The following is a 27,398-nucleotide window of genomic DNA, read 5'->3' as shown; positions in this document are numbered from 1 at the left end:
AAGGGGGTTCCACAGGGGATGGAGCTAAACTGTTTTTAGTGGCAGCAGATGACAGAACAAGGAGCAGCAAGAGAGGTTTAAGATGGATTTTGGGAAAAACTATCTCACGAGGAGGGTGATGAAACACTGAAACAAGCTACCTAGAGAAGTGGTAGAATCTTCATCCTTTGAGGTTTTTAAGGCTTGGCTCAACAAAGCTTTGACTGGAATGATTTGGTTGGGGATGGTCCTGCTTTTAGCAGAGTATTGGACTAGATGACCTCCTCCAGTGCATTCCAACCTTATTTTTCTATGATTCTATGAAAATAAAGTGGAAGGACAAGTAAGAAACCAACATTTTTTGTTGGTTTTTTTAAACTAGCTTAGTGTAGCTAATCGGTACCTAAGGAACAGCAAGCTGGTTATGTTTGGGAAGTGAGAGATGCTAGAAAACCATTGTTATCTACTTGGCGATCACTCAAGAAAATTCCTAGTTTTCCAACACTTGCTTTCTCCTTTAGAGGCAAATTTTAGGCTTTCTAATAAATGCCATTTGTACTTTTTTCTGTTGAAGCTGATGTTAGAAACAAAAATGCCCTTAAAATTGGCCTCAAAAGAAAAAAGCAGACTGATTTCTTAAAGAAGGCAAATGTTTTTGAATCTCTTTAAATTCAAATGTAATTGATCAAGTAAGGAGAAATTGTAGGGAGAAGTCAACTTAAAAAAATCTACTTTCCAAGTAACCACATTGTCACTCACAAGCGGGGATCCTGGTTTTCTCTGATTTTAAAAAATCTCCAATTTTCAGTTGGGGAAGAAAAAAAAAAAAAAGGAACCCCAAATCCACATTTATCCACAATTAAAATGAAACATCACTAATATATAAATCTTTTTGGTTATTTTAACCAAAAATTGGGCTTTTTTTTTTTTTTTAAATCAGAGAAAACCAGGATTCCTCCTCCATAAGAGAGCCCCAAGCGTTGACTCTGAAATGATTGTTACTGAATCCTGCAAGTGCCAATGTTTGTTCTTGGCAAACATTTTTAGAATTTAGATAAGTAAGGAAAGTAAAAATATTATGAAGAACGAAATACAACCTCGGTTTTATCTTGGTATCTTCTTCAGGGACACAGTTTATGAGGGGAAAATTATGAAACTTAAATAATTCCACAATTCTGAACCTCCCATGCTAAGTCATGGGATAAGAAATCAGGTTAATTGCCAATGATAACCTATCACCTGGTGATGCATATATGCTATAGTTGTACTTCAGTGAAATATTTTAAGTCATATCACTTGTGTTTTAAAATGTTAATTACTATTTATGGTAATGGATTATGTTTGTACCATTTTAAAGAACTGTATTGCTTTTTGCAGTGATGTTGGGGTGAGACATCACTCATAGCTATAGAGTGGTTTATGTATTAAGCAGTGTATTTCTACCCTTCTATCTGTATTTTTTTTTTTTAATTTTACAGCAACTTCTTTTGTTTTTGTCTTCTTTCTCTGTCTAGCTTTTAATAACCCACGGGCAGGGCAGCTGAGCAGGTTATTACCAAACCAGAATTTACCACTTGACATTACACTGCAAAGCCCAACAGGTGCAGGAAATTTCCCTCCTATAAGAAATAGTAGTCCATATTCAGTGATACCTCAGCCAGGAATGATGGGCAGTATGATTGGAAATCAAGGAGCTTTAGGAAACAATAACGCAGGTAAATGTTAAATAGTGTCTTCCATGTTTGTTAGTTTTTTGTCTACATTGTGTGTGCCATAATCAATGTGAGATCACTGCATATGCGTGCACTGTTTATCTAAGTCTAATCAAACATTATTTGCACAGTAAATGTCAGCATATTTTTCTGTGTAATGGGCAGTTACTTGTTGGCGCACTAATTTTGCTCCCAGGCTACTTCTGAGTGTTTGTTCACTAACCAGTCCCCAAATGTACATCTTTCGCTCATCATGAAAAAGTATTTAAAGATTCAGTGGCTTTATAGTGGGTTACAGGGTTATTCACATCAGCATTCCAGGTTCAAGTATGGCATAAATTTGGTTTTAAAAAATAAATGTTTTTTTCTTCAGTGTCCTATGTGAAATGAGTTGGTGGTCTCAGTCCTTTCTTTTTGTAGGCATGTATATGTACTTAAAATGGCACTTTTTGGGGCCACGAATTAAATGAGCACAGAGAATTACCTGTCTTCTCCACCACAGAAGTTGTGCCTCCAGAACGAGATTTCAGGCACACTAGTGATCTTGCTGCCCATACTATGCATGTTCTGTGTTTTAAAAAGAAAACTTCAGTCTCTAATGTTGTCAGTCAGTCTTCTTTCGTGAATATTAAAATTCACTTTAAGTATAAAAAAAAAAACAAAAAAAAAAAACCAAAAAACCTGGGGTTTGTGGATTTTAATTTCTGATGTCTGTAACACAGTCTTGTTTGAAGCACTGGAAATTTGAAAGGAATTTACCTGTTTTAAGTTTGTCTGTTGACTGTGCCATGACAATAATGAGCTATGACTATAATAACTGATTTCTTTGTTGCATTTAAAACTTACAAAGATACCAAAGAATATACAAAGAATTATCAGAAATGTTTTAGAATTGTATCAGAATTATCAGAAGTATTTTATCATAATTGCTTGTCAGTTACTTCATATTTTAGAATATAAAGGTATGAAATTGCAATGTGAATTTTGAATAGTGAGATGCTGTAAACCTTGTAAAATGCCAACTGTCAGTTACGTGTTTATTTTGCATCAGTATCAGAAAATGGGTATTGTATTACTGAGCCATCAATTAAAGTATACGCTGCTTTTAGAGCAGTATAGAGATTGTTTTATAGGCTCTCAGGGTAACTGCTTACCTCAATATTGTGTATTATATATGTACCCCTGCCATTTACCTTAGTTTGCAATATCTTGTAGCCGACAGAATAGTTAGAGTAAAAAGAAAACAGGGCATATTGAAGCAAATTTTGCATTTCGGGTTGAAACCTGGTTGCCTACAGAGTCAGAAAAAAAAGATTTTTCCCTAAGTATTTCTTATTGCACAGTTGAGTTTGAGTAATTATTTTTAGCATCCCGTAAAATTAGTGTTGCAAACTGATGTTACAGTATCAAATTAGTGAATCTGAACAAATCGTCCTTATGTTCCTATACTTATACAAAATTGAAAATTGTTTCGGTGCTGTATTATTCAAGTATTATTTTAAGTACCATACTAGTACTATACCATAAGCTAGTAAATTCCAAGTGTAAATAAATTTTATCAGTTGTTTACAGTAGATGTAGGAGGACTTCCCCTAGTATAACCGTAATGAGCTTCTACAAGAATCGGAAAGTTCCTCTGAGTAATTCCCCTTTACCTTTTTATTGATTTAAGCTTGTCTGAGTAAATCTTGTAGTTAGGGGGGCTAATGACTGTGAATGACAAGGCTTATTTAAAGGTGTGTGTTAAATGTGAATTAATGTTTACATCTTTATTTTATACCATGTATCTGAATAACCTATTGTTGCTCAAATCTTCATATTCTTACCCGGCACTTGGAAAGTAAAGCGTTGACATGTATACCAGCAAACGTGATTCATTTCCTGAGGAAGGAAGTCAGAGTTATCCACACACCCTCAGCACCTGTTGCGGAGTACATATGGGAACATTTGCTCTTAACAGCTTTCAGAAATGATAAAAGGGTCACCTTCATGTAAATTCTTTAATGCTTACCCTGGCTGAACAGCGTAATGCATGAGTCTGTAGAGTCGCACATCTGGACAATCAGTTGTGATATAGCTAGCTCCAAGTAACTCAACAGACTCCTGTGTTTTTTATCTTTGAATATTAAGGTTATTAACCAATGGGAACAGCTGGAGTTGTTTTCAAGGCATGTATCTGTGTCTCACTTTGTTTGGCTTTTGTACAGGAATGATTGGTGGCAATACCCCTCGGCCTGCCATGACATCTGGAGAGTGGGGAGCCCCAGGTTCTGCTGTAAGGGTAACTTGTGCTGCTACAACCAGTGCCATGAATAGGCCAATCCAAGGAGGCATGATACGTAACCCAACAGCCAGCATTCCTCTGAGACCCAGCAGCCAACCTGCCCCAAGACAGATGCTACAATCTCAGGTCATGAATATGGGTAAGCCCTATTGTAGTTGTCATTTCAATTTACTGGGTTGTAGATCATGAAGTAGAAGGTGACAGCTAGCATTAGTTACAAACTTGATTAAAATTGTGTTCTGCAAGTTAGATGCTTCCCAATGAAAAAAATCCATTCAACAAGGGCAAACATAGGTGAACTGTTCATTTTTAATGTTAACCATGTGGCCAGGTTTTGATTTTCTCCAGCTGCTCTGTAGTTTCTAGTTTCATAAGAAATAAGGTCCTAAAAGAAAAGAGAGATTTTAAGCACTTATTTTGTACTAGGTCAGTGCCAAAGTAAGTACATTTGAATATAGCTTATATATTGGATGCTTAGGGTCACTTGTATTTCAAAGCAAGAAGTAACAGCATAATGGTGACCTTCCACTGTCATAAATGTTTTCTGATTGTTTTTCCTTGCTTAGGGCCCTCTGAATTGGAGATGAATATAGGGGGACCTCAATATAGCCAACAGCCAGCCCCTCCAAATCAGACTGCACCGTGGCCAGACAGCATCTTGCCTATAGATCAGGCAACTTTTAGCAATCAGAACAGGTGAGTTTTTAGTAGCAAATCTAAACATCATATTCTACAGGAAACTGTAGGTCCATATAGTATGATCTTAAAGGGAAAGCAAAATCATTTGATGTGTGCATTACACATTTCCAAGGAACAGGATTGTCAGTTTCAGCTTGTGAAAAGTGAACATGCCTACCAACACACAGTAGTGACTCAACTTCCCGTCGCTGTTTTGCTGATTCAGGCCTTGTATGCACTAGGATTGATATATCCATATTACTCCAACTATCACCAGTGCTGCAGGTGAACACGTAGTGGAAAGCATTTGATGTGGACAGAATGTCTTTTTACCATTATCTCATGAAAAATAGTAGGGGTGTGTGTAAAAAGATGGTAGGGTTGTCTTAGCACTAATGGCTTACTCTACAACATTGTTGTCTGTTGCTATAAGACGCGTATTTTTTTTTCTAGTATAGGTCTGATTTCACCTCTCTGTAGAGGGATGTCTGTGTGTATGTGCACATGTGTGTATGTGTTTTAATTAAGATAAAATCCTGTAAAGAACTGAAAAAGAAAAGCAAAGTGAAATTGAGGCATCCTTCTTAGAATGCTCAGACTTTCCCATTCTGTTTCAAGTAGTACCAAACATGTTTTTACTGGTATTTGTGAGTGGCAAGAATATTTGTGGGTAATATAATCCATTGGACCATATATAGATGGATACCACAAAAATCCTTGACTTGCATATTTATTGGGCTATCACAGCTACAACGGGGCAGGCACAGGCACTGGGAGGGGCAGGGATGAGATGTGCGGGACAAGTGGCAGGGGAAGAACCAGATGCAGGCAGTGTGGGGACAGGCAGGGGTGGGGATGTGATCCCTCCCTCCTCCCCACTCCTACTTTGTTGGGATGAATTTAAGACAATCCAATATATAATTTTACTTGCATAGAATCTAATTATGGAGGGTTATCTTAAATTCAAAGTCAACTTGGATTTGGATATCTACAGTATTTTGTGCCTTCGAAGACTTTATACTTTAAGGGTAAACATGGGTCCCCAATGACGGGCAATAGGTGGAAGAGGGGAAAGACAAATATTCAACTGGTTTGAATAATATTGCAAATGAATTAAGTATGTTTGGGTGTATTAAGTAGAAACTATGGAGGAGTACACAAGGAGAAATTAGTAAGAAACAGTTTAAAAAAGTGGATTTTGAGAGAGACATGAACACCTGAAAAACCTTCAGTTTCTTACTGAAGGTTTCCATAAAAGATATTAAGTTAGCCTCATTGCTAGCCTTTTCTGTTGCTTTCCCCCTTTTTTTAAATGTGTTTTTCAAATAGTTTACATAATGCTAATCTCCACAGCCAGCATTCAGTTTGGTTCCTTAGATGCCTAAATGAGACTTTGGTAGAGTGTGAATACTCGGGTTTCAAGGAGTGATTCATATAGGCCGTGCACCAATATCGATAAAATACATTAGGCACCTTAGTTACGGATGTTAAAAAAAACCTAGAAAGCCATACTAAAGCTTCTAAACCTATTCTGAAGCAAATTCAGGTAGTAGACCTAACTCCTAAGCTCCATTTCAATTCATATTCTTGCACCTCAGCTTACCCTAGGTATCCAGAAGGGCCTCCCATTAGGAGCTCAAAGCCTATACCTAACTCAGACTGACAGAAGAGTCCCCAAACCAGCAAGCTATACAATAGACTAAGTAGCTGTATCGAGATAACTGTGACTGTATGGTATGTGGTGCCTCAAACGTGTCTGCAGTGCCACATGCCACACATTCAGCTGTTCTCTGCGCTACAAGAGAGTAGTGTGAGAGGTTTCTTTGACCCCCTGAGTATCCTGGGGGAAAAGAAACAGCAGAAATAAAAAGCCTAGTAGCGCACATGGCAGAGCACACACATGGCTGACCAGAGCCCCACTTCAGGTGTCAGCCAGACTCTGAGTGGTAGGATCACCACTGCTGCAGCCCCAGGAGGCCCCCAAAACCCCAGGTAAGGTTGCTGGGGCCAGTCCACTACTGGCCCCAGCCTCCCCTACCCCACCCAGGGTAACCTGCCAGAAGTCACGTGGCACAAGCATTTCCCAGGGACATCTAGCAGTAGCACAAGGTGTCCTGCTATTAGTTGTCTTCCAGGAACCAAATGTCCACTCTCATGTGGTCGCGGCCAGTGTGGGCACTCTACACCCACCTCCTTCAACTGAAACTGGCCTTTGGGCACCCAAGAATGGAAGATCCATGATACCAGAAGGAGAGAGAGGATTCCAGTCTTGTCATACAACAGTGTATATATGTAACATTGTATAGTTACTGCCCTAAAAACCATAAATAAACCTAGCAGCAAGGAGCTTTAACCCAGTTCTCCTTGTTACAAAGTGGGCATCATGACCAGCTGAGGGGGTCTACAACCCAGGTCTCCATCTTTCTGGTCAAGTGTTCTAACTGATAGAACACTTTTTCTGTACATTGGATATACTTTTGGCAAAAGGCTCAGCTGACTAAGCAGGCCACTGTATTTTGTACCAACTTCAGTTTCCAGTAGTAATTTGTACTGTTGTGTAGAGCTTATTGCCTGTTCCCAGAAGTGCTTTGGGCTCTTTTTTCACTCTGGGAAAATTTGGAATGGGGTCACCCAGGAGCATACTTGTGTCCAGGATGCCAGGGTGAAGGCCAGGTGTCTCTAAGGTCCTGACAGCTGCAGGGCTGCAGCTCCACAGAGAAAGGAAGGAAACCAGAGTGAAGCCAGGGAAGCTCTAGAGTCCTGGCAGCTATGGGGAAAGGTGTCCCCCAGCTAAGGAGTTAACCTGCTTGCCTACCCACACCCCCAGAATGTGCCGTTGAATGGCATACTGAATGAAGAAAAAACCTCCCAAGTGTGGGGGGGGGCTTCTTTCTGCCACATCGCTTACCTGCAGGACCTGAGAGCTTCCCTGATGTGATTTCGTGGCTCCCAGGTCCCTCTCTACACAACTTGAACCCACAGCTGCTAGACAAACAGCATAGACCCTTTAATTCCACACACCCCTACCCCAACCTGTTTCAGCACACATCATAATCAGCACTGGGGCTTGTGCCCCCCATCTCCCACTTACAGTTATGCTATTGCCTATTCCAGCACTTTTGTAATAGGGATCAGGGTGTAAATATTGGGGTGGGGGGCTTATCCTAATAGTGGCTAATTATGCAGTAAGCAGAATGGGGAACATGCATAATGTTTGTTTCCTTTCTAGTACATTTTATTGTATTGAAAGGGCATATTTGCTTAATAATTTAATAACAATAGATTACCACAATGATTACTGCAAGAGGGTCCATAAGCAAGAAACATGTTCATGCATTTAGCAAGTGACTATGCAGGAAAGTGCAGACTTTCAAACTCTGCTGGCCATAGCCTCTTTTACTTTGGAGTCAAAACTGGAGATCTGGAAGAAGGAAGATCATCTAGTAATATTATCTACATGGTTCTTTCCAGAACCCAAAAGAGAGACCACAAGAAAACCTGGCACCTTTCTAGTCAGTAAGAAAACTCTCATTGACTTCAGTCAATTTCAGATTTCACCCAGACTCCTTACCCCAAGGACTTTACAAACTAAAGGGACAGTTATGCTAGGTATCAAGCACCTCAGTTAACATAGGCGACTCTTTGCATATTGTAGACTTCTGGCAGTTTTGAGCCCAGAAAAGAGATTGCCCTTGATTCTAAAGTTTCTTAAATATAACGTAGTTTTTTCCCTAAATAGCAATGGAGGCGGGAAGCTTCTCGTCTTACATCCACGTACAAGGAAACTTCATTAAATACGTTGTCTGTCATTAAACAGCTGTCAAAAGCAACATGTGTTCAGTAATGGAAACCAGCTTATGAAGCTGATTAAACGCAGCGAACACTGAGCACGGCTATAAAATGCGTGGGCCATATTGGGCAAACATGCCGATGAGAACCTTTTTTCTTTTTCTGTGGTGCCCTTAAAAAAAAAAAGGCAGGTGTTCCCCCCACAGGGAACTGACACTAGGCCTGGATGTGTTGCAATACCAGGCCAGCACCAAGAGGGCTAGAGCAAGCCCTGACTCTCTGCTGTGGTGCCAAAAATGATAAAATATTGAGGCATAAGGAAATACAGAGGACCTGAGTGAGGGGTTACATGATAGAGGGTGGGGTTTAGGAGTGTGAACACAACTAAGTTGCATAAGAAGCATGCAGCCAACTAAGCCCAGCGATGAGGGGGCATGACGCTTTCATAGCAAATAGTATACAAGAGACCCCACGCAACAATACTGTATTCAAGTAAGGAGGTAGTTTGGAGACGCACAGTTACAGGAGAGATGCAGGATATGGTTGTGGGGGGAAGGGAAGAGTCCAAGATTTAGAAAGACCTTGGAATCCTTTAGGTGTAGCAGTGCTACATGTGACCTTAGCCAAAAATGCTGGGATGCTGATGGGACTCTACCATAAGGATAGGCTAGGCCAGCCCTTATGCATAAGATATATGCTAGTGCCCGTAGCATTCAATGCCAACTCTTTTTCATGTCATGGTGAGCCACTCCACCCAATATTTTTCAACTTCTACCTCACTCCTACAGCTGAGCTCAGTTGAGTCTTTCTCTCCTATTTCCATTGATTCCTGTGTCTTCACCAACCTTTAATGTCTGGCAAACATCACCAAACAGGGCCCCAAGCAGTTTACCTAAACTCCCTCTCAGCCTGTCGCATATGATTAGCGTGGCCCCACTCTCTATGAGGTGGAGTGAGAGCAAGTTGCTCTGCGCCTCATCTACATATACATTTTTGGAGGATCCCAGAACTTGTGACAAGAACACGTGGTTCCAGTCATGAGAGCACTTGGATCTTTTGTGAGGGGTATCTGGAGTACACCCACATACTGAGCAGTGCTGAGCTATGTGGGGGTCACCGTGGCACGAAAAGATGTTGATTCTGCTGTTGAGTCTGCCCAGCCCAATGACTTGTATGGTAAATCATGAGCCTTTTGTCTTGGAACTAATGTTATGCATTGCATGTACTATGTTTAAATAGATAAAAAAGCGCTGCTCAAAAGTGTGTTTATGGAGTACCTGTGCTGTTTATTTCAAAGCCATTTTTTTCAATTTTGCCCCTCACTTCTGACGGGGTGGGGCGGAGAGGAGGAGGACTGCAAGGGAAAGAAATGGGGGTGGGGGGGAGGCATGTTGCAGAGGGCAGTCTGACTCCACCAGATTTATTTTCCCTGTCGAAACATTTGGTGGGAGGGAACAAATTCGAAGCAAACCTCCAAATAATTAGATTCTATATGTGGACAATTATAAATTCACAAATCTTCCATATATAGAATCTAATTACTGGAGGAGAGTCATCTTGTATTCAGGACTGTCTGATACTTGAATGAATACAGTAATAGTGACAAATAATGTTATTTGGTTTCAGTAGTTTGCTACTAAATTTAATTTAGGTGGTAGACGGATGCATATTGAGAGCTTTAACTGTAGTATTATGAGAGACATTTAGCATTGGAGTTTAGATTTAGCTTCTTGTTTTGTATAAACCCTAGCTTTTGCTGTTCTTTACGTTACTTAAAGCAGTCAAACTGTCTTACACATTGCAATTATACAATGATTTATTGCTTTGTCATTATGTGCCAATTCTCCTTCATTAGGTTAACTTGTTTCATCATCTCTTGATGATGGATTGGGTTTCATAATATTTATGGTATTGTATATAAGTGTATATATTGTATATGTAATGATCTCTACAGAATAAAGAAGTTGACAAGTTTGACAAACTAGATTTAAGTTGGGGATGGTTTATAATCTGATTATTTTCAGGAATCATGTATCGTACAGTTTATTACAAACTTAAGTCATCAGAAAATAATATATAGTGTTTTAGACAAGAGTTAAACATTAATTAATATCTACCAAAAATTATGGACTTTGAAGAATAAACAGAAGCTGTGAGGGCTTCTAGGTATTTGACATCCAAAATGGTAACAATTCCTGATTTTTTTTTTTTTTTTTTGTTGTTGTTGTCATAAAATAAAATTTCTAACCTTTCCCTGAAATTTAATTATGACAAGAAAATAGGGAAAAATTTCATTTCCTTTGCTAAGCTAATGACTATATATATATGTAGGGCAGTGTTGTGTTACAAGTCACTTTTTAAGTTGTTCATTAGCTTAGCAAAGGAAGTGAAATTTTTCCCTATTTTCTTGTCATCAGTTAATTTCTGGGAAAGGTTAGGAATTTTGTTTTTATGTCATTGATTAGTTTTTTTTCTTGTACAGTGGTTAAAAGATGTAAAATTATATGTATGTGTGCTATTTTGTATTTTTATAATTTATTCAGTGAATGTGGAAGATGACAAGACATAATCTTTTGTCATCTTCCTTAATACATATTTTCTTTTCCAGCGCATACCGAACAATCTTTTAGCTTTCCCCACCCTTTTGCCAGTAGATTAGCTTCTCATTGGCAAATAATACCTAGTACATTATGAAAGTCAAGAGTTCCAAGGAAGTATTTTATGTCTTCTCCAAGCTGTATGCATTGTCAGAGACAGCCCAAGAGGTTCAGCATTATCTCCCTGCTGAGTGACAAACCTTGACATTGTGTCTAATTATCTGGGGTAGGACATTTCTATACAACATGTAGAATAATAAATCTTGCAGTGTCAACACACCTCGTACTCTGTGTGGTCTGTTCACATTAGTCTGTAAATCTGTCTGTATTTTAGATTTTTTTGTGTATGGGATACCTGTTATAGAGAGTCTAAAAAAGAATTTAAGCACCTGAAATGGGTACCAAAATTACAATCCCTTGTCACAGGTATGACCTGGACATGGGAGTTCAGGGCTCAGAAGGGTTAACAAATATCATATGTCCAGAAACTAAAGCCAGGGGTCACAATACTGCATGTGTCGATCTAAGTCTAGTGCATCACACCTCAGGTCAAGAGGTTCTGTGGTTAAGGTTAGGTGTTAGGGAATCCCATACACAGGATTGGGTAAGCAGGAAGTAAAGTCCAAGGCAAGAAGAAGCCTGGAGCAAAGCTAAAGACAGGGTAAGAGGGTCCAAAGCAGAGGCAAAATAGGAGTGTGGCAGGGGTTCTCACAGGTTCCAGACAGCAGCAGGAATACAGGAGTCGGGGAAGGAGATCTGTAACAGGTACTTAGAATACTGTTTCAGGGTCAAGACTCTGTAGGAAGTGGGAGGGTTTTATTTATAGCTTGTGGCCCCTACTGGTTCTTCCGTGTCATCTGATCCTCTGTTAGGGACCTCCTGGGAGGGCCCAGCCTGAGCTTGAGCAGGTGCATAGCTGGTCTCCTGGTAATCCGAAAGCCTGGCCCCTCTGCCTGTGGGCACCATGAGTAGGGGTTTGAATTCTAGGAACCCTGACACCCTTGTTCCACAGCTGTTGCCCCAGGAAGTTCTTTCCCTAGTCTCCTCCCTGTTTGACCAGAAGTTTCCATGGATGTCTCCAGTTCTGTTTTCTGTACGTGGCTAGAAATGCCCTAGTCTGATCAGCTGGATACCTCGTTCCAACTTGTCAGATTTGGATCTGAAAACTACCACAAATGACATCCCAGAAAGAGAAGTGAGAGTACAGACACACCTCTGTGCTTAGTGTTCCCAAGCTTCTGGTGGCTCACTGCTTAGTGTATAGGGGTTTTTTTGCATAATCCTTCTGAAGAGCCTCCATTTCACTTAGCACTGTACAGGGAGCCCAGGTACCTTCCTGAGGGAGCCTGGGCACCTAGAAGTTAGATGCTGTGGACTCTAACTTGAAAGGAAATAAGACTTTCTGGATATGTCTGCAAGTCCCTGCATTGCAGACTTTTTAGACTGGGGAAGGGAAGAAGATGAGTGTGCAAAAATGTGGATTGGCTACCAGCAAAGGTGATCAGCTTCAGAGGCTCCACTGGCCCTCTCTGTAATAGGGTAAAAGAAAGGCTTCCTTGTCTTGGCAAGGTGAGTCTTTGCATGAGTAGTGTGATAAGTGAGGCCAATAGTAGTGGTTACGTGTCCTCCCGTTCTTAAGGATGCTTCCTTTTGGAGTAAGCTTCTCCTGTCTCTTGGTAATAGTATTTTTCTCCAGCCTGTGTAATTTGGAGTTCCTAGTAAAATAATGCAAAAGGTAAGAATTTTTGTATCTTATAATCATCCTAGAAATACTTGCCTCTCTCAGATTTCCTGGACCATTACAGTTGCAACATTACTTCAACACTAGTAACAAAAAACAAAAAAACAAAAAACATTCATTTTCTCTCTGTTTAGTCTTGTTTCTGCCTTTTGACAAATATATTTTACACCGACTTCCTGATTTCTTTGATCCTATTTTGTATTTGCATCTCCCTTTGTTACTTTTAGTCTTGGTAACTTGTCAGCTGTTCAGGTGTTTGGGAACTAAATTTTCCATTCAGAGATTACCAAGCAGAATTGGCAGCTGTGGAAATAGTTGCCACCTGTAGTATGGGACTTGTTAGCTCAATTTATGAGAAATAATCCTTTATCTAAATTAAGTACTCTTCTTCCAGCAGCTGTTTACTCATCTTATATTCATGTTTTCACAGGCAACCATTTGGCAGCTCACCAGATGACTTGCTGTGTAATCATCCTTCATCAGAGTCACCAAGTGATGAGGGGACTCTCCTGGATCAGCTTTATATGGCACTAAGAAATTTTGATGGCCTAGAAGAAATTGACAGGGCTCTAGGAATACCAGAACTGGTTAGCCAGGTATAATTGATACTAATGAATTCTAAATATACATTTAAAGGATGAAATCCCCTGAAGGTCAAGGAGATGAAAATTCATGTTACATGCACAGACTTTTGGCAGTTTGGAAAATAACATGATTTAAGATTCTGATCAGTAGGAAAAATTGTGTGAGGCCTTAAAAATTACATTGCATTTACATCATATTTGTATTATAAAACAAATTTATAAATTTGTAAAACAAAAAGTGTTCTTACCACAACCACCTAAAACCTTGTAGGTTTACGGATAGAAAAATCCTTACATATGCCCAAAGTACTTAAACTTCTGGCTTTCTCCCCTTTCCTACAATTCCTGTTAACTTTCAGTTGGTTCTTCTCAATTACAATACCACACAATGTTGATTTAACATGATAGAAATATAAAAAAGGCTTAGGAAAAATTATATGCTGATACTTGATCAGTTTTGTGTCTAATTTCTAATTCAAGGTGCATTATCAGACCGTAACATTAAGATAGCCAAGTCTGTAACATTGTCTGTAACATTGAGACGGACACATTTGTGCTTGTGGCTCAGTAATATGCAGCCATTCATCTCTCTCCCCACTTTGTGTGAGAGTAGTACCTACTGAAATAACTCAGTGTGTCATGTATGACCTTTTTTCTTTCCCTATATCTGATTCTTTATCTGTAAAATACTCTAGCTATAAAAGACAGCTCATAAAGTCCTGAGTTGGACATAAGAAAAATCCATCTATGGATATCTGGTATGACACTGAGCACATTGCAGTGCTTCATTAGAGACGATTTTGATTAACATTTATTTCAGTAGTCAAAACTATCATATATCTCCACCAGCAAGCTCCTAATGAACAGTCCCCAGCTCCAGTAATCCAGATCCATGGTGAGACTCTGGAGAATGTTGAGTATTTCCTGTACCTCAGAAGCCATCTCTTTCAGAAGACTGACATCAGTGAAGAAATCCAGTGTTGCCTCAGGTGTACATGTGCAGCCCTTGGACACTTGAAGAAATGGGTGCTGGAAGATAGTGACATCAGATCTGAAACCAAGCTCATGGTTTAACAAACAATCATGGCTCCCACCTTGCTGTATGGAGCTGAGACATGGACAACATACAGGACACATCTAAAGATGTTGGAGAAGTACCATCAACACTGCCCACAAAAGATTCTCCAAATCCAATGGGAAGACAGATGCACTGACATTAGTATCCTCTTGCGAGCAAACACCACAAGTATTGAGGTGATGATCATCCAACATCAACTTTGTTGGACCAGCCATGTCATCTGGATGTCCGACTCCAGCCTCCTGAAGCAAGTTTTATTCTCCAAGCTTAGCCAAGGCATACACTCTGAGGAGGCAGAGAAAACACTCCAGGGACGTCCTCAAGGCCAACTTAAAAAATGTAACATTGATGTCAGCTCATGGGAGACTGTCCCCCAGGACTGCCTTAAATAGAAGGAGAGTGTTACAGGGATCTCAGTACTTTGAAACCTCACAATAACAACAACAACAAGGAGATGTAAAAGCATGAGCTTTTCTGTGACAATAAACGGCATGTCACAGACCAAACCAAGAATCCAGCACCATCCAACCCACATGGAAACACATATCCGAGGTGCAGTAGAATCTCTCGATCCCAGATAGACCTCATCAGCCATCTTTAGACCCACAGATAAGAAGATCATAGAAGACAATCATCCTTAATTGTGAGGGATTGCCAAAGAAAGAGGAGGAGAGGGCTGAATAGCTACAACTGTACTGCTAAAGAACAAGTGTAAAAAGTAATACTTTAGTTGAAGTAGTACATGCATGTCTTATTAAGAAGTATCTCTATGGAAATGATTTTAAGCATTTTACAAATGTACAGGAAACTATCCAATTTCAGATTTTAAAAATATTACTTACTAATACAAAGATTTTAAAGGAGTATAAGGTCTTGTCTTCACTAGAGTATTTAACCTCCAGCCAATTGGATTCACAAGGTGGATTACAAATGATTATACCTGGAAACAGACATTAGGGAGTGTCTAGACTATTTTATAGAAGTGTGTCAGCTACCTCAAGTTAAGAGGCAACTTCTGAGTAGCTGGGGGCATGGTCCCCAGGCCATATGCTGTACAACTTGCTCACCATGCTCCTCCCTCCTTTCCCTCAGCAGATTGTGTTGGTGCCCCTACACCATGCATGCTGCACCATGAGGACCTGAGTCTTGGTGTACCCAGGAGAGGGGCTGGCAATGGAAGCAGGAGCTGGAAGATGCTAGCAGCAGCAACTGCTCAAGTGGTGGGGGGAACAGTGCTCACTCTGGAGCCCAGGGGCAGCAGGTTAACTTAATTGATGACAACTACACTCCAGTTCAGTCCAGTTGATGATGGGGGAAGTCCTTGCCATTTATTTATAGATTCTAGTCATTTTACTTTCAGATTCTCAAGCACTAGCACAGTGCAGCAATGTTCATACTGAGAAGACTGCAGGAAGTATGTAGCTTCAAGGAAGAAATACAGATGCATGCCTTTCTTAACATATTATGGAAACAATTTAATTCATCTTAAGTTTCATTTAAACAATCATAAAAAAATGTACCTATCTTTAGGGGTAAATTTGATCCAGTGGTATGTATTGGGTAAAGGATTTTTTTGGCAGGAAGGTTGGGCTTTTAGACTGAAACAATCCCAGTGATATATTTTTTGCTGCATAGTTAAAGTAGGTATACTATAGTAAAGGTTACATTTTTTTTACTACCTGTTCTTATTTTTGTTTCTGCAGAGCCAGGCTGTAGATCCAGAGACATTCTCAAGTCAGGATTCAAACATCATAATAGAACAAAAGGCACCAGTTTTCACTCAACAGTATGCATCTCAGGCTCAAATGGCCCAGGGTAGCTATACACCCATGCAGGATCCAAACTTTCACCCGATAGGACAGCGACCTGGTTATCCAGCGCTGCGTATGCAAACTAGGCCTGGTCTCAGGCCTACTGGTATAGTGCAGAACCAGCCAAATCAGCTGAGACTTCAACTTCAACATAGACTCCAAGCACAGCAGGTATTCCGTGTTTACGTGTTAACTATGACAAGTTCAGTCAGAGCACAGTTGTGTAGCATAGCATAAATAGATTTACTTCAACTAGCTCTGGATATTCTTATTCCTGAATGTGTTCTCTGTCTTATATATTACCTTCAATTCCAAATCTGAAATAGAAGTATTGGCCAGAATGAATTCCCATAGGAGAGTACATATTTTAACTCATACAAGAGAATGGTACATATTCTCCTTGTTTACTGCTTCTGCAACTTTTCTAGCCTGTCATTATCTTTTCTATAATTACATGGTGTAAAAAATGTGCATAGTTTTTTAGTCCTAGTCTCACTAGACCTTTGTGCAAGGTTATAATGGTGTCTTCTGATGCATAGTCACCTGCTTGCTTATTGAGACAGTCAGCTACCTTAAAAATTTCTCTTGTCACTATCTCCACCTTGTGACCATTTTAAGTTATTGTTCCCTTTGTTATTTTTTTACCACCATATTTTGAGTACTGATACAAATAAAACATGGTAAAATATATTATTTTTGGGAAAAATATTGTTTCGGTCTTAAAAGATCGAAGTTATGAAGGAGTTACATTTGGAAAACTCATATGTATAATGTAATAATATTTATAATGGGGGGGGGTGTATAATTGCTATAGCATAATATCTCATTAATGTGATTTTTACAACAAAAAAAATAACACCTAACTATGACTCTGCCAGAACCTGCAACACGTGTAGAATGTAATTTCCCATTTGGTTTTCTTCTGATTTTGTTCTGTTTCTTCAGAATCGCCAGCCACTGATAAATCAGATCAGCAGTGTCTCCAACATGAACCTGTCTCTGAGGCCTGGAGTACCAACACAGGTGAGGGACCAGGTACTCTCAGTACTTCTGTATTTATTCCTTATATTTTCCAATTTGTTTCAAGCTTAATTTTTCCCAAAAGTTAGGCTCTTCACTCTAATTACAATACTAATAATGCATAATAAATCCAAACAGTAAATCACAGCATTTATTGCAAACAATAAATCTCAAAATCACAAAGTGCATAAACAAAAATGTATATAAACTATGTGGAAGTTTGGTTATTGAGGGGTGTGGGAGGAATACTTGTGTAATTCCATTTTAACCTGAGTTCTTTTCCTATGAAGTATGATGTGGTTTGAATGGCTTAATGTATGAAGATTTGAAATCGTAAGGTTTGAGTATTAACGTCATTTATAACATTAATAGTTATGGAATTTTTCTTTGGAATTCTGTCAGAACTGGTGCTATGAACTTGTACCTTCCAATTAGGTGTCTGGTAAAGAAAGGAGCTTCAGTGTTACTGGTCGTTCCCATATATATGCTGCTTTTGTTTCACTTACTCAGTACTGTTTATTGATATACCTTTCGTCATTTCTGCCACAGGGACCTCTCAATGCACAGATGCTGGCCCAGAGGCAGAGGGAGATACTGAGTCAGCACCTAAGGCAAAGACAGATGCACCAGCAACAGCAGGTGCAACAGCGAACTCTAATGATGAGAGGACAGGGTTTGAATATGACACCAAGCATGGTGGCCTCTGGTGGTATACCAGCAACCATGAGCAACCCACGGATTCCACAAGCAAATGCACAGCAGTTTCCATTTCCTCCAAATTACGGTACTGGACTTAGATCCCCAACATCTTTCACCAATCCTTTCTCCCCAGTATCCCCCAGTCCTGGGTCACAGCTCCTCTCTCACAGCTCCTTGCATGGCTCCCAGATGAAGCTGACTAACCAGGGAATGATGGGAAACATGGGAGGACAGTTTGGGCCTGTCATGAATCCCCAAATGCAGCCCAGTACCTTCCAGTTTCCTAGCTCAGGTACCACCTTTTCTCTGAGTGCAGGTCTTACTGAAGAATGGCAGAAGTGTGTGTGTGTGTGTGTAGGCTTGAAAGGCTCTGAATTGTGACCAAAAGAAACAAATCAATATATATCCTTAAAAGGTAGATGAATAAAAATATGCTAATTGTTATCAGTGTTGGTGGATAAAATAAATGAGTGCTGTAAAAAACCATTCAGAAGTAAAGCTATACAGAATTCTTTTAAATCATCTTTATATTGGTTTGTTTTTACATAGTGGTCATGAGAGATTAATTAATATCAGGTATCACCTTTAAATTGTAATAGTTTGTCTGCATGTTTAAATGTCAAATTAACAACCTAACCATTGACTTTTAGATAATAAAATTTAATACATAAAAAGGCTTCCATCTCCGTGTCCCCAAGCCTATATGTATCTAATGGTTGATGTCATTCCATCCGTGTTTTTAACTAAGCTGTCTTCTGCTTTGTTTGGAGGGGATTGTGGGGAACAGTTATGACTTATCATTTATTGCAGGGTCGGCAACCTGTGGCCCACAGGCCAGAACCAGCCAGCAGGTCATGGGGCTATGGGAGTGGGGGCTTTTCTTGGGTCACAGCAGTGAGAAGTGGTGGCAGCAGCAGCCAGATCTTGGCACACACCTGCCTCTAACCTGAGTTGTCATTCTGGCCTGCAACTAGAAAAGGTTGCCTACCACTGATTTGCTACCCAGCTTTGACCTTTCCTCTTACTGTGCAGCTGTTATAGGTTATGTCCTTTGTATGCTCTGCTACAATAATTAACAAAAAATAATTCTACCTAATACTGTTTTGTTTTTTTTTTTTAATTTTCTGTCTCTCCTTCTGATATAATATTAATAACACAAGTTTTTAAACGATTGTAGTGCTTTCCATTCCCAGAATTCAGTTTGTTTATTGGGGTAATTGAGCCTTAATATTCAATTTTTATGATGGGGGGAAACTGAGGTACAAAGAGGTTATGACTTGCCCAAAGGGGGGCACAGACCCAAATCTGGGAACAGATTTCCTACTGCCTGTATCCCATTTCTTCTTCACCGGACATTGGTGTCTTTAATTGCTTGAACAGATATGCATATAAAATAAGCTGGCAAAATATTTTCTGCTGCTTTTGAGAATATGCCTTTTAAGAATCAGATTTCCACACTTATGAGAGGATAATTTTGCTTCATTTTGTATAAAACTCTGGGTAGTAATAACTCTGTATCTCTATCAATTAAAAATGGATAGAAGTTTAAAAATATTTGGTATGAGGGAGAGAATTTGGAGTGCACTGTTGTAGTGGGTGGCTTTATATGTGGTGGAAGTAGGGTTTTTTCACTATATGTTTTAAGGTTTTTCCCCTAAAATAGACATGTCCAGTAAAATTGCTTGCATTATAAGTCATTGTAAATAGGTTAAAAAATTTTATGCAACTTTACACTATGAAGCCAAGCAGGCAGTTATGTTCTGTTAAGTTAGTCTTGTTAATATCAATGAAAGATGCACAGGTGGCTTAGAAATGTTTAATAATATATCCTGGTAATTAAGGCCAAGATTCATATTGGTCCCTTAGGCACATGCACATCAGTGTTGTAGCCTAAGGATCAGGCTATCAGTTTGTACTTGTTTACAATGTACACTAAGTAAAAATGACCTTTTATTCTTTAGGAATAAGTCAGCAACCTGATCCAGGCTTCACAGGGGCTACCACTCCCCAGAGTCCACTGATGTCCCCAAGGATGGCTCATACTCAGAGTCCTATGATACAGCAGTCTCAGGCTAACCCTGCCTATCAGTCCTCTACAGAGATGAATGGATGGGCACAAGGGAACATGGGTGGGAACAGGTAAATCTACATAAATAAAAATGTATCATTTCATATGAGAAAATCATGCCTTTTTCATGTAAACTAGACTTCACATGAAAAATATTTATTTCTTATCTTTACCTTGCTTACTAGAGGTCTTACTGATGCATCCAGCTGTAAATGAGCTGGATTTGTAATTTAACAAAATAGTAATTCTTTATTCTGTACGTTAGCTATGTACTTCCACAAGAGATGCCTGAAGGCTTACCAGTATTCACCACACAGTACCCACTGTACACTAACATTCTTTTGGGTGCATCTACACTTCATATTATAGTATTATTTACCTCACAGCCTTGCCCAAGTGTTTTGCACCCTGCTTACCCTGGCTTATCGATGTGTTTGCCTTCTCCTCTGGGATCTTAGTGACTAGACATTACTTCCCTATTCTGATGCTGCAGTGCAGTCTGTTTTGGTCCCTTAATGCTTTCAAGTACCTGGGATCAGCATATAACTTTCATTTTATGTTAATACTGAGCCATGCCTTATGCATGCAGTGGAAGTATTTTGTTTTAATAGCAGCACGTGGCTTCATCAGAACTTCTTTAGCAGTCAATCTTTCCAGATTGGCTTGTGACTGAGTAGCAACTATAAGAGGGTAAGCTTGGTTATGGCCACATGTTTCTAAATGGAGGGCTGGTGTACAACAGCTGCAGTTCTGGGCTAATCTCATTGCAGATCTCCAAGAAAATGCACTTTATCATTCTGAAGTGCTGAAGCTACTTTGGGCATCCTAGGTCTACAGGATTGTTTCCTCCTGCCAGCTTACACTGGCTTCTCATGCTTAGAAGTGGTGCTGCATAAGCACCTATGCTGCCTCATTGTCATTGTAGTGTTAAACTGCAGCTAATGTTTCTTAGAAGCACAGCAATTGGCTTGCAAATTTGCAGCTGTCCAGCATCAATATGTCAAGTATATTTGCATAAGTATATCAGCTGTTTATTTGCAGTGACAAGAATTGCAATGCAGAATGGTGTTTCTACCCTCATGGCTAGATAACTGTTTGAAAACAGTGCCAACTAGCCCAAAAAAGATGTGATTCATAGGAGGGCAGGAGAAAATCATGGGATTTTTTTTTTGATTGCCCCCAGTTCCAGAACTGTAGTTTCTTCTAATTGGCCTTTGGTATCTATCCCACAATAGGCTGTGGTTAAAATTCTATAGCACATAGGTTTCATCAACATTACCAAAATATAGCATGTACTTTGTACTCCTGTTTGAAATTTTTAGTAAGTTCATCACACAATAACTACTCTGTGATAAAATTTAAATGAGTGCATTTGCACTTCATATTATAGTATATGCCTCTGGTGCCTTGCCACAGTGGTGACACTGAGCTTATTGCAGGGGAAGTTCCCCAGCAAATGGAAGAGATGGTTTGTATGCAAGTAAAAGCCTGTGTGGCCATGACTACTGCAGGTCAACCACTATGCAGCATCTGACTGTGACGTAATCCTCCCATGTAGACAAGCTCTTAGTGGGTACATTTACACATGAATATTCATGTTATACAATAAACTCCAGCACAGTTTGCCTGGAGTTCATTGCTCTCGAGTGCAGCATTTACACACATACCTGGGGCCACAGCATGTTGAGCTGGAGCGATGCAGTCCCAGCTGGCAGGAGGCCCAAAGGGTCAGCCTGCTAGCCCAGGCCTGCTTCTGTCCAGCTCAACATGCTGCAGAGGGGGCTAGGGCATGAGGGTGCCTACAGTGTGGGGCTAGCCAGCAGGCAGCCCCACACTGTAGCACCCTCGTGCCCTAGCCAGCCCCAGTTACTGTCTATAAATGTGCTGCAGCTGAGTTAATTCATTTACTGTCTAGCCTAATAGCATCACTTATATAGATGGTGATGCTTTACTGCGGCTCTAATTGGACAACTCCACAGTAAGCATTTTGTGTAGATGCATTCAGTTGTACTTACGTTGATGACATACAAGTAGTAACTTGTTTATTCATTGAAAAGAGAAAGGGCTGATGAGTAAATATTGGAACTCATGTAGGACTTCCTGAGATGTAGTTCTAGTATGATTCACCCAGAATGGGAATTTCTATTCCAGCCTGCACTAAATATTATGTAAAACTTGGATGAAAACTTTTGCAGCTGGTTCTTCTTTAGTTGTCTTCCATCTTGAATATAACGGACATTTGCCTTCCTATGTCTTACAGGACTCTGTTTTCAAAATGTGATGTTTGAAGTCAGTCAGCAAAAATCTCTGCACATTAGCATGCCTGTATTTGTGAGACCACTTGCTATAAGTGTACATGCCAGTCTGGTATTTAAGTGTGCAAATGGCCTTCTAAAATAGTCCTGCAAAATAAGCATGAAAACTAAGGACCTGATGAAGAATTCCTTGCATTCAAAAGCTTGTCACCTCTATCCCAGCTATGCTGTAGGTCCAATTAGAGATATCACTGTTAATCCTTGCCTTTCATGTGAATACTAATTAGCCCAGATCTACTCAACCACACTGTACTGTGATGAGCACTGCGGGGAGGAAAGGGCATTTTACTTTCCCTCCAAAAATTGCTCTCCCAAGGCTATTAAACATATGCAGTGAGTAGCCCTTAATACATGTAAATGTCTGTTATGCACACACACAACAGATTTGTGGCCTCAGACATAGTTTCATAGTTAGTCGGGTCAGCAGGGACCTGAGCAGATCATCAAGTCCGACCCCCTGTCATGGCAGGAAAGAGTACTGGGGTCAAACAACCCCAGCAAGGTTATTTGTCTAGCCTTGTCTTAAAGACCCCCAAGGTAGGACTTTGCTGGACATAATAATTGCCCATGCAAACAAAGATGCACATTTTTTGTATAGCTGTTAACCCTTTGATTTTTAAAAAGCAGCTCACAGAAATCAATGGTGGCAAAGCAGGCTTTCTTTTAAAATTAGTGTATATTACAATGTGGATCAGTTTGAAGAATTGCAAAACAGAGTTGTTTCTTGGTGGCTTCAGTATGCTATGTCTGACACATTACTTTTCCATTCCTTGCTGTAGCATGTTTTCACAACAGTCCCCACCACATTTTGGGCAGCAAGCAAGCACCAGCATGTATAATAACAACATGAACATCAGTGTATCCATGGCAACCAACACAAGTGGTATGAACAACATGAACCAGATGACAGGGCAGATCAGCATGACCTCAGCGACCTCTGTGCCTACATCAGGGTTGTCCTCCATGGGTCCTGAGCAGGTGAGAATTTAAGGACATGGAACCACAGCTAAAGGATTTATTTTGACATGTATATTTTTGGGTAGGTAAGATTAGCTATAAGTGCTGCAAGCCATTGTATTGAATTTACTGGTCTATTTTGAAAATGGTTATACTACAAAAAGGAAGTCTTTTGTTTTAGTTTTATTTTAAAAAGACTTAGACAACTAATAGAGTAGAATACCTGTAACATCTAAATTTCCAGGTCACATCCAGTTCTAGGCTTTCATTCCCCTGATGACCATAGTAACCTTTCATAGTTGTTAGGGGTTTGCACCTGTTCCAGTTCATCTTTTCCTGAACATGGGTGACCAAAACATACAGTAGTTGACAGCAGGGCTCACATGTGCATAATGGAATTAATATTGCTCTGTTTATACTAAAGTTTTCTCACTTGATGCATCCTAGGATCACTTCCATGTTTTCACAGACATATCGCATTATTCTAAAGGTTTACATACTATTGAGGTCAAACTAGTGGTTCTGTAGTTGCCCAATCAATTTGTGTTTCCTTTTATTAAGTACAGGTGCTATTTTTGCTGTTTTCCAGTTATTTAATACCACCTTTGAGTTATTTATTCTTACAGTCAGACATACAATTCCGTTTGCCAGTTCTTTCAGCATACCCAGCTGTCTCAGTTTTGCATCCACTGCAGTGAAAGCTACTTTACTAGACATCATTTTCACTAGTCATCCTGCTGTCTTTGCTCCCGTGCAGAACACTGTCATCCTGTTTCTGGAAAATGGAATATTTTGGGAGCCACGCCTAGATTATCTTTATATTTAGTCCCGTCCTCCCTGGATATTGGCCCTATTTTTTCATTTATTCCTTTTTTTACTTGTGTCTAAAGATTCTGTTTTTTTTAACATTCTTTGTGAGTTCTAACTTATCTGAACTTTTCCCACTTAATATCTCTGGGACAGAACAGTCTCTGCTAATCACTCCCTCTTCTCCATTTCTTTTAGGCTCCCTACTTTTGTCTAATATCCTTTTAGAAGTCATTATTCATCCAGTTAGGTCAGGAATGATTCCCTACATGTTTTCTTTCTCTTGCTTGCAAATTCTGGATAATATCTACATTTTTTACTTAAAGAAGTTCCCAGGTTCCTCCACAAAACATGTTTAACTCCATGAGTTCTTCCATCCAATTTACTTTCTTAAGTTCTTTTCCTTAATTTCTCAAACTTTGTCCTTTTGAAATAAAAACTTTAGTCATTGAACTGTCTTTTGTTTATCTACAAATAAATAAATTTTTGATCACTCAGTCTAAAATTTGATCACTCAATTTTTCACAACCAGTTAATTTATAATGTCTTTGTTATGTACTGGGCATGTGTATACGCGCAGTTAAATTTAATATGCCTTTGCTTAAGGTGCATTAAATCTATTTAGGCATGTGTCTACACATGGATACACACAAGCGCATTAAGGTGCAGTAAATTTAGGCACAAGTAGCTAAGTCGCATTAGTGCACATGCAGACACACTAATGCGCATTAACATGATGTCTGTCCATTGATATATACCACGTTAATGTGCATTAGCGCATCTATATGTGTGGTAATGCAACTTAGCTAGTTGCGCCTAAATTTGATGCATGCTTTATGCAGGTATCAAATTTAGGCTCGCATAGCCTTAAATTGCCATTTTAAGGTGTATTTAAGGGCATGCGTGTGTAGACATGCACCATTAATGTGCCTTAGAAATGACAATTTTAGGCTAAGTCTGCTTAAAAGTGGCACGTGTAGACGCACCCACTGGAACCACATCTAGAATAGCACCAACTCTTGGTTCTGTCACTGTGAAAGAACAAATGGATGCTGCAATTATTAATAGTATTTGTACAATATTTGGGAAATTGAGAATATTTTCCCCAGGTAAGGTTTAATGTAGTAATACTAAGTAAGCAATGGAAGATGAGAATACACATGTAAGGATTACCCATATTTTTCCAAAATTGCCTTGAGAGCTTTTCTTGAGGCAGAGCCTGACTTGATGACCCTTTTTTATTTATTTATTTTATCTCCACTTCCACATATCCTTTTAACAGATGGCTTCTTGCTTAGCATAACTTTTTTTTGGCGCACATTACAGATGGTACTTACAGATGGGTTTGTCATGTTACTTGAGAGATTTGGTTGCATATAGCAAAATATCCCTTAGTGCTGGATCACCTGTGACACTGACACTGTAACAGGTAATGGTTTCTTTTGATGTAAAGTGCTACCCTTTATTTTAGTTTTATCTTTAGAGAACAAACTGTAACTTTTATTTTAACGTTTCAACTCCATAATTCCTGTCTCCAAATTTCAGTAATACCAACTATATCATGTTATTTCTTATACATTAATTTTTCCAGCTCCTTTTGTTATTACCTAGGCTTTCCAGAGCACTATATATTGAGAGTTTGAAAAATGTCACATTTGGGTGCAGGGGCAGTTCTGGGGAGGGGATGAGGGGACAGTGTTGCAGTTCCTGTTTGATTCCTGCTCCACCCAACCTTTAAAATAAAGAGGGGAAGCAGCATTTCTGTTCAGACAGTGCTGACAATCGATTGATTTCATGGTTTATTATACTGTACCTGATTACTACTAATCTCTTCACTTCAGCGATGTTAACAACCCTCTCTCCTTTTCAATGATCTTGATGTTCTGTTAATCTAGTTACCCTTTCTTCTGCAATTTTGCTGTCTGTTAGCCATTCCTTGGTAATATCTCTCATCTGTTTCACAGATTGTTTATAGTTCGAAGTAAAAATCTTAACCCAGGTGTGGTAATATTAAACTCAAGTGAACATTAACTCAGATATGGGCATGATTGACAGTCAAGCATTGGATGCCATCTCAAGATGCTCAAGAAGGCTATGTTTCATTTTACAAATCTTTATAGATAAATGTACATTTTTTTATTCAGACTACAGGACTAATAGAACACTATATTTTGACTATTTTGGCCTAGTCTGTTATACATGTAAAATTAATATATAACCTAGCAAACTAGTGCACATTCCAATAAAGTTATATTTGTTTTTGCTTTGATCTTAAACTGAATAATAGAGCACTGGGCCCCTAGCATATTAGGAAATCTGGGGGGGTTTTAGGTGTAGAAAAATGCGTTATGTAATATGATGTTGCACCACACCCTGTGCACTCCGCTTTTCAAAATCCTAGATCCACCAATATTTGAATGTTAATACACTAATTGTCTTATTATCACTTTCCACTTCAGGATTAAGTGAAGCCCTTTAGGCCAGCTTAGTTATTCTTTCAGTAGATTGCTACCATACTACTACTAATTAAAGAATGTTCTTCCTTTAGGTTGGGTATTAGAAAGAACTTGGTCATTATCAGCATTGTTGAGAATTGGAAAAGGCTACTGAGCAAGTTATGGAATCTCCATTCTTGGAAGATGAGAGCAGATAAGAGATAAGAGTGTTTTGTCTAAAACACTTGACTGAGATGGTTTAGGCAGGGGTGATTCTGCCTTGAGTCAAGGGCTAGACTAGACAACCACCTGATGTCCTTTTGAGCCTTATTTTTCTTTGATCCTACTGAGATGGAAACCATCAAAACCAAACAGGGCCCCTCTGTGTAGTGGATTCTCCAGTGTTCAGCAAAACCAAAATTGTACCCATTTACTAACAATTCATCTCTAATATCTTCCTGTTTATTGGTTTAGGCATGCGGTATTGTTACTTGTATTGTATTTTGAATCATGTAGAAAAGGGATGTTAAAATCTCCATAGCAGTACCGGAGGAGAGGTTTTGCAATATGTAAATAAACTATTACAAGGTGACCACTGAGGATTCATTCTATTCATCCCCACAGATGCATTACTGTCAAGGTCAAGTTGGCATGAATTACTTTGAAAAGTTACTCTGAAAACTGTCTTGACTATCTTGTATACAGGATCAAAAGAGTTAAGAAGGAATTTGCAACATTCTATTGGGAGTTTTCCAAACAGTTCAGCTCAATTGACAGGCAGGCTGTGGTAATTTGCTCTTTAGAAATGTTATTGGAAAACAAGTCTGATTTTGTTTTACTCTGG

At 39.4% G+C, this 27,398-nt stretch overlaps 1 protein-coding gene across 9 annotated transcripts in view; it reads left to right on the top strand.

Moving 5' to 3' along the window:
* Positions 1-27,398, top strand: part of NCOA2 (nuclear receptor coactivator 2) — a 271,388-nt gene that overhangs the window by 232,085 nt on the left and 11,905 nt on the right. For all 9 annotated transcript variants that reach the window (XM_090040140.1, XM_090040142.1, XM_090040137.1 and 6 more), the window contains 9 exons: positions 1,494-1,694; positions 3,899-4,114; positions 4,542-4,671; positions 13,211-13,376; positions 16,146-16,424; positions 17,199-17,276; positions 17,823-18,057; positions 19,934-20,111; positions 23,135-23,333. In XM_090040140.1, the coding sequence (XP_089896266.1) occupies positions 1,494-1,694; positions 3,899-4,114; positions 4,542-4,671; positions 13,211-13,376; positions 16,146-16,424; positions 17,199-17,276; positions 17,823-18,057; positions 19,934-20,111; positions 23,135-23,333 (1,682 nt within the window). The remainder of the gene's footprint in view (positions 1-1,493; positions 1,695-3,898; positions 4,115-4,541; positions 4,672-13,210; positions 13,377-16,145; positions 16,425-17,198; positions 17,277-17,822; positions 18,058-19,933; positions 20,112-23,134; positions 23,334-27,398) is intronic.

The sequence above is a fragment of the Crocodylus siamensis genome, chromosome 3, assembly GCF_052110815.1.
Source record: "Crocodylus siamensis isolate JL-2025a chromosome 3, ASM5211081v1, whole genome shotgun sequence".
Lineage (NCBI taxonomy): Eukaryota > Metazoa > Chordata > Crocodylia > Crocodylidae > Crocodylus > Crocodylus siamensis.
This window is presented reverse-complemented; position numbering and strand designations above follow the sequence as displayed.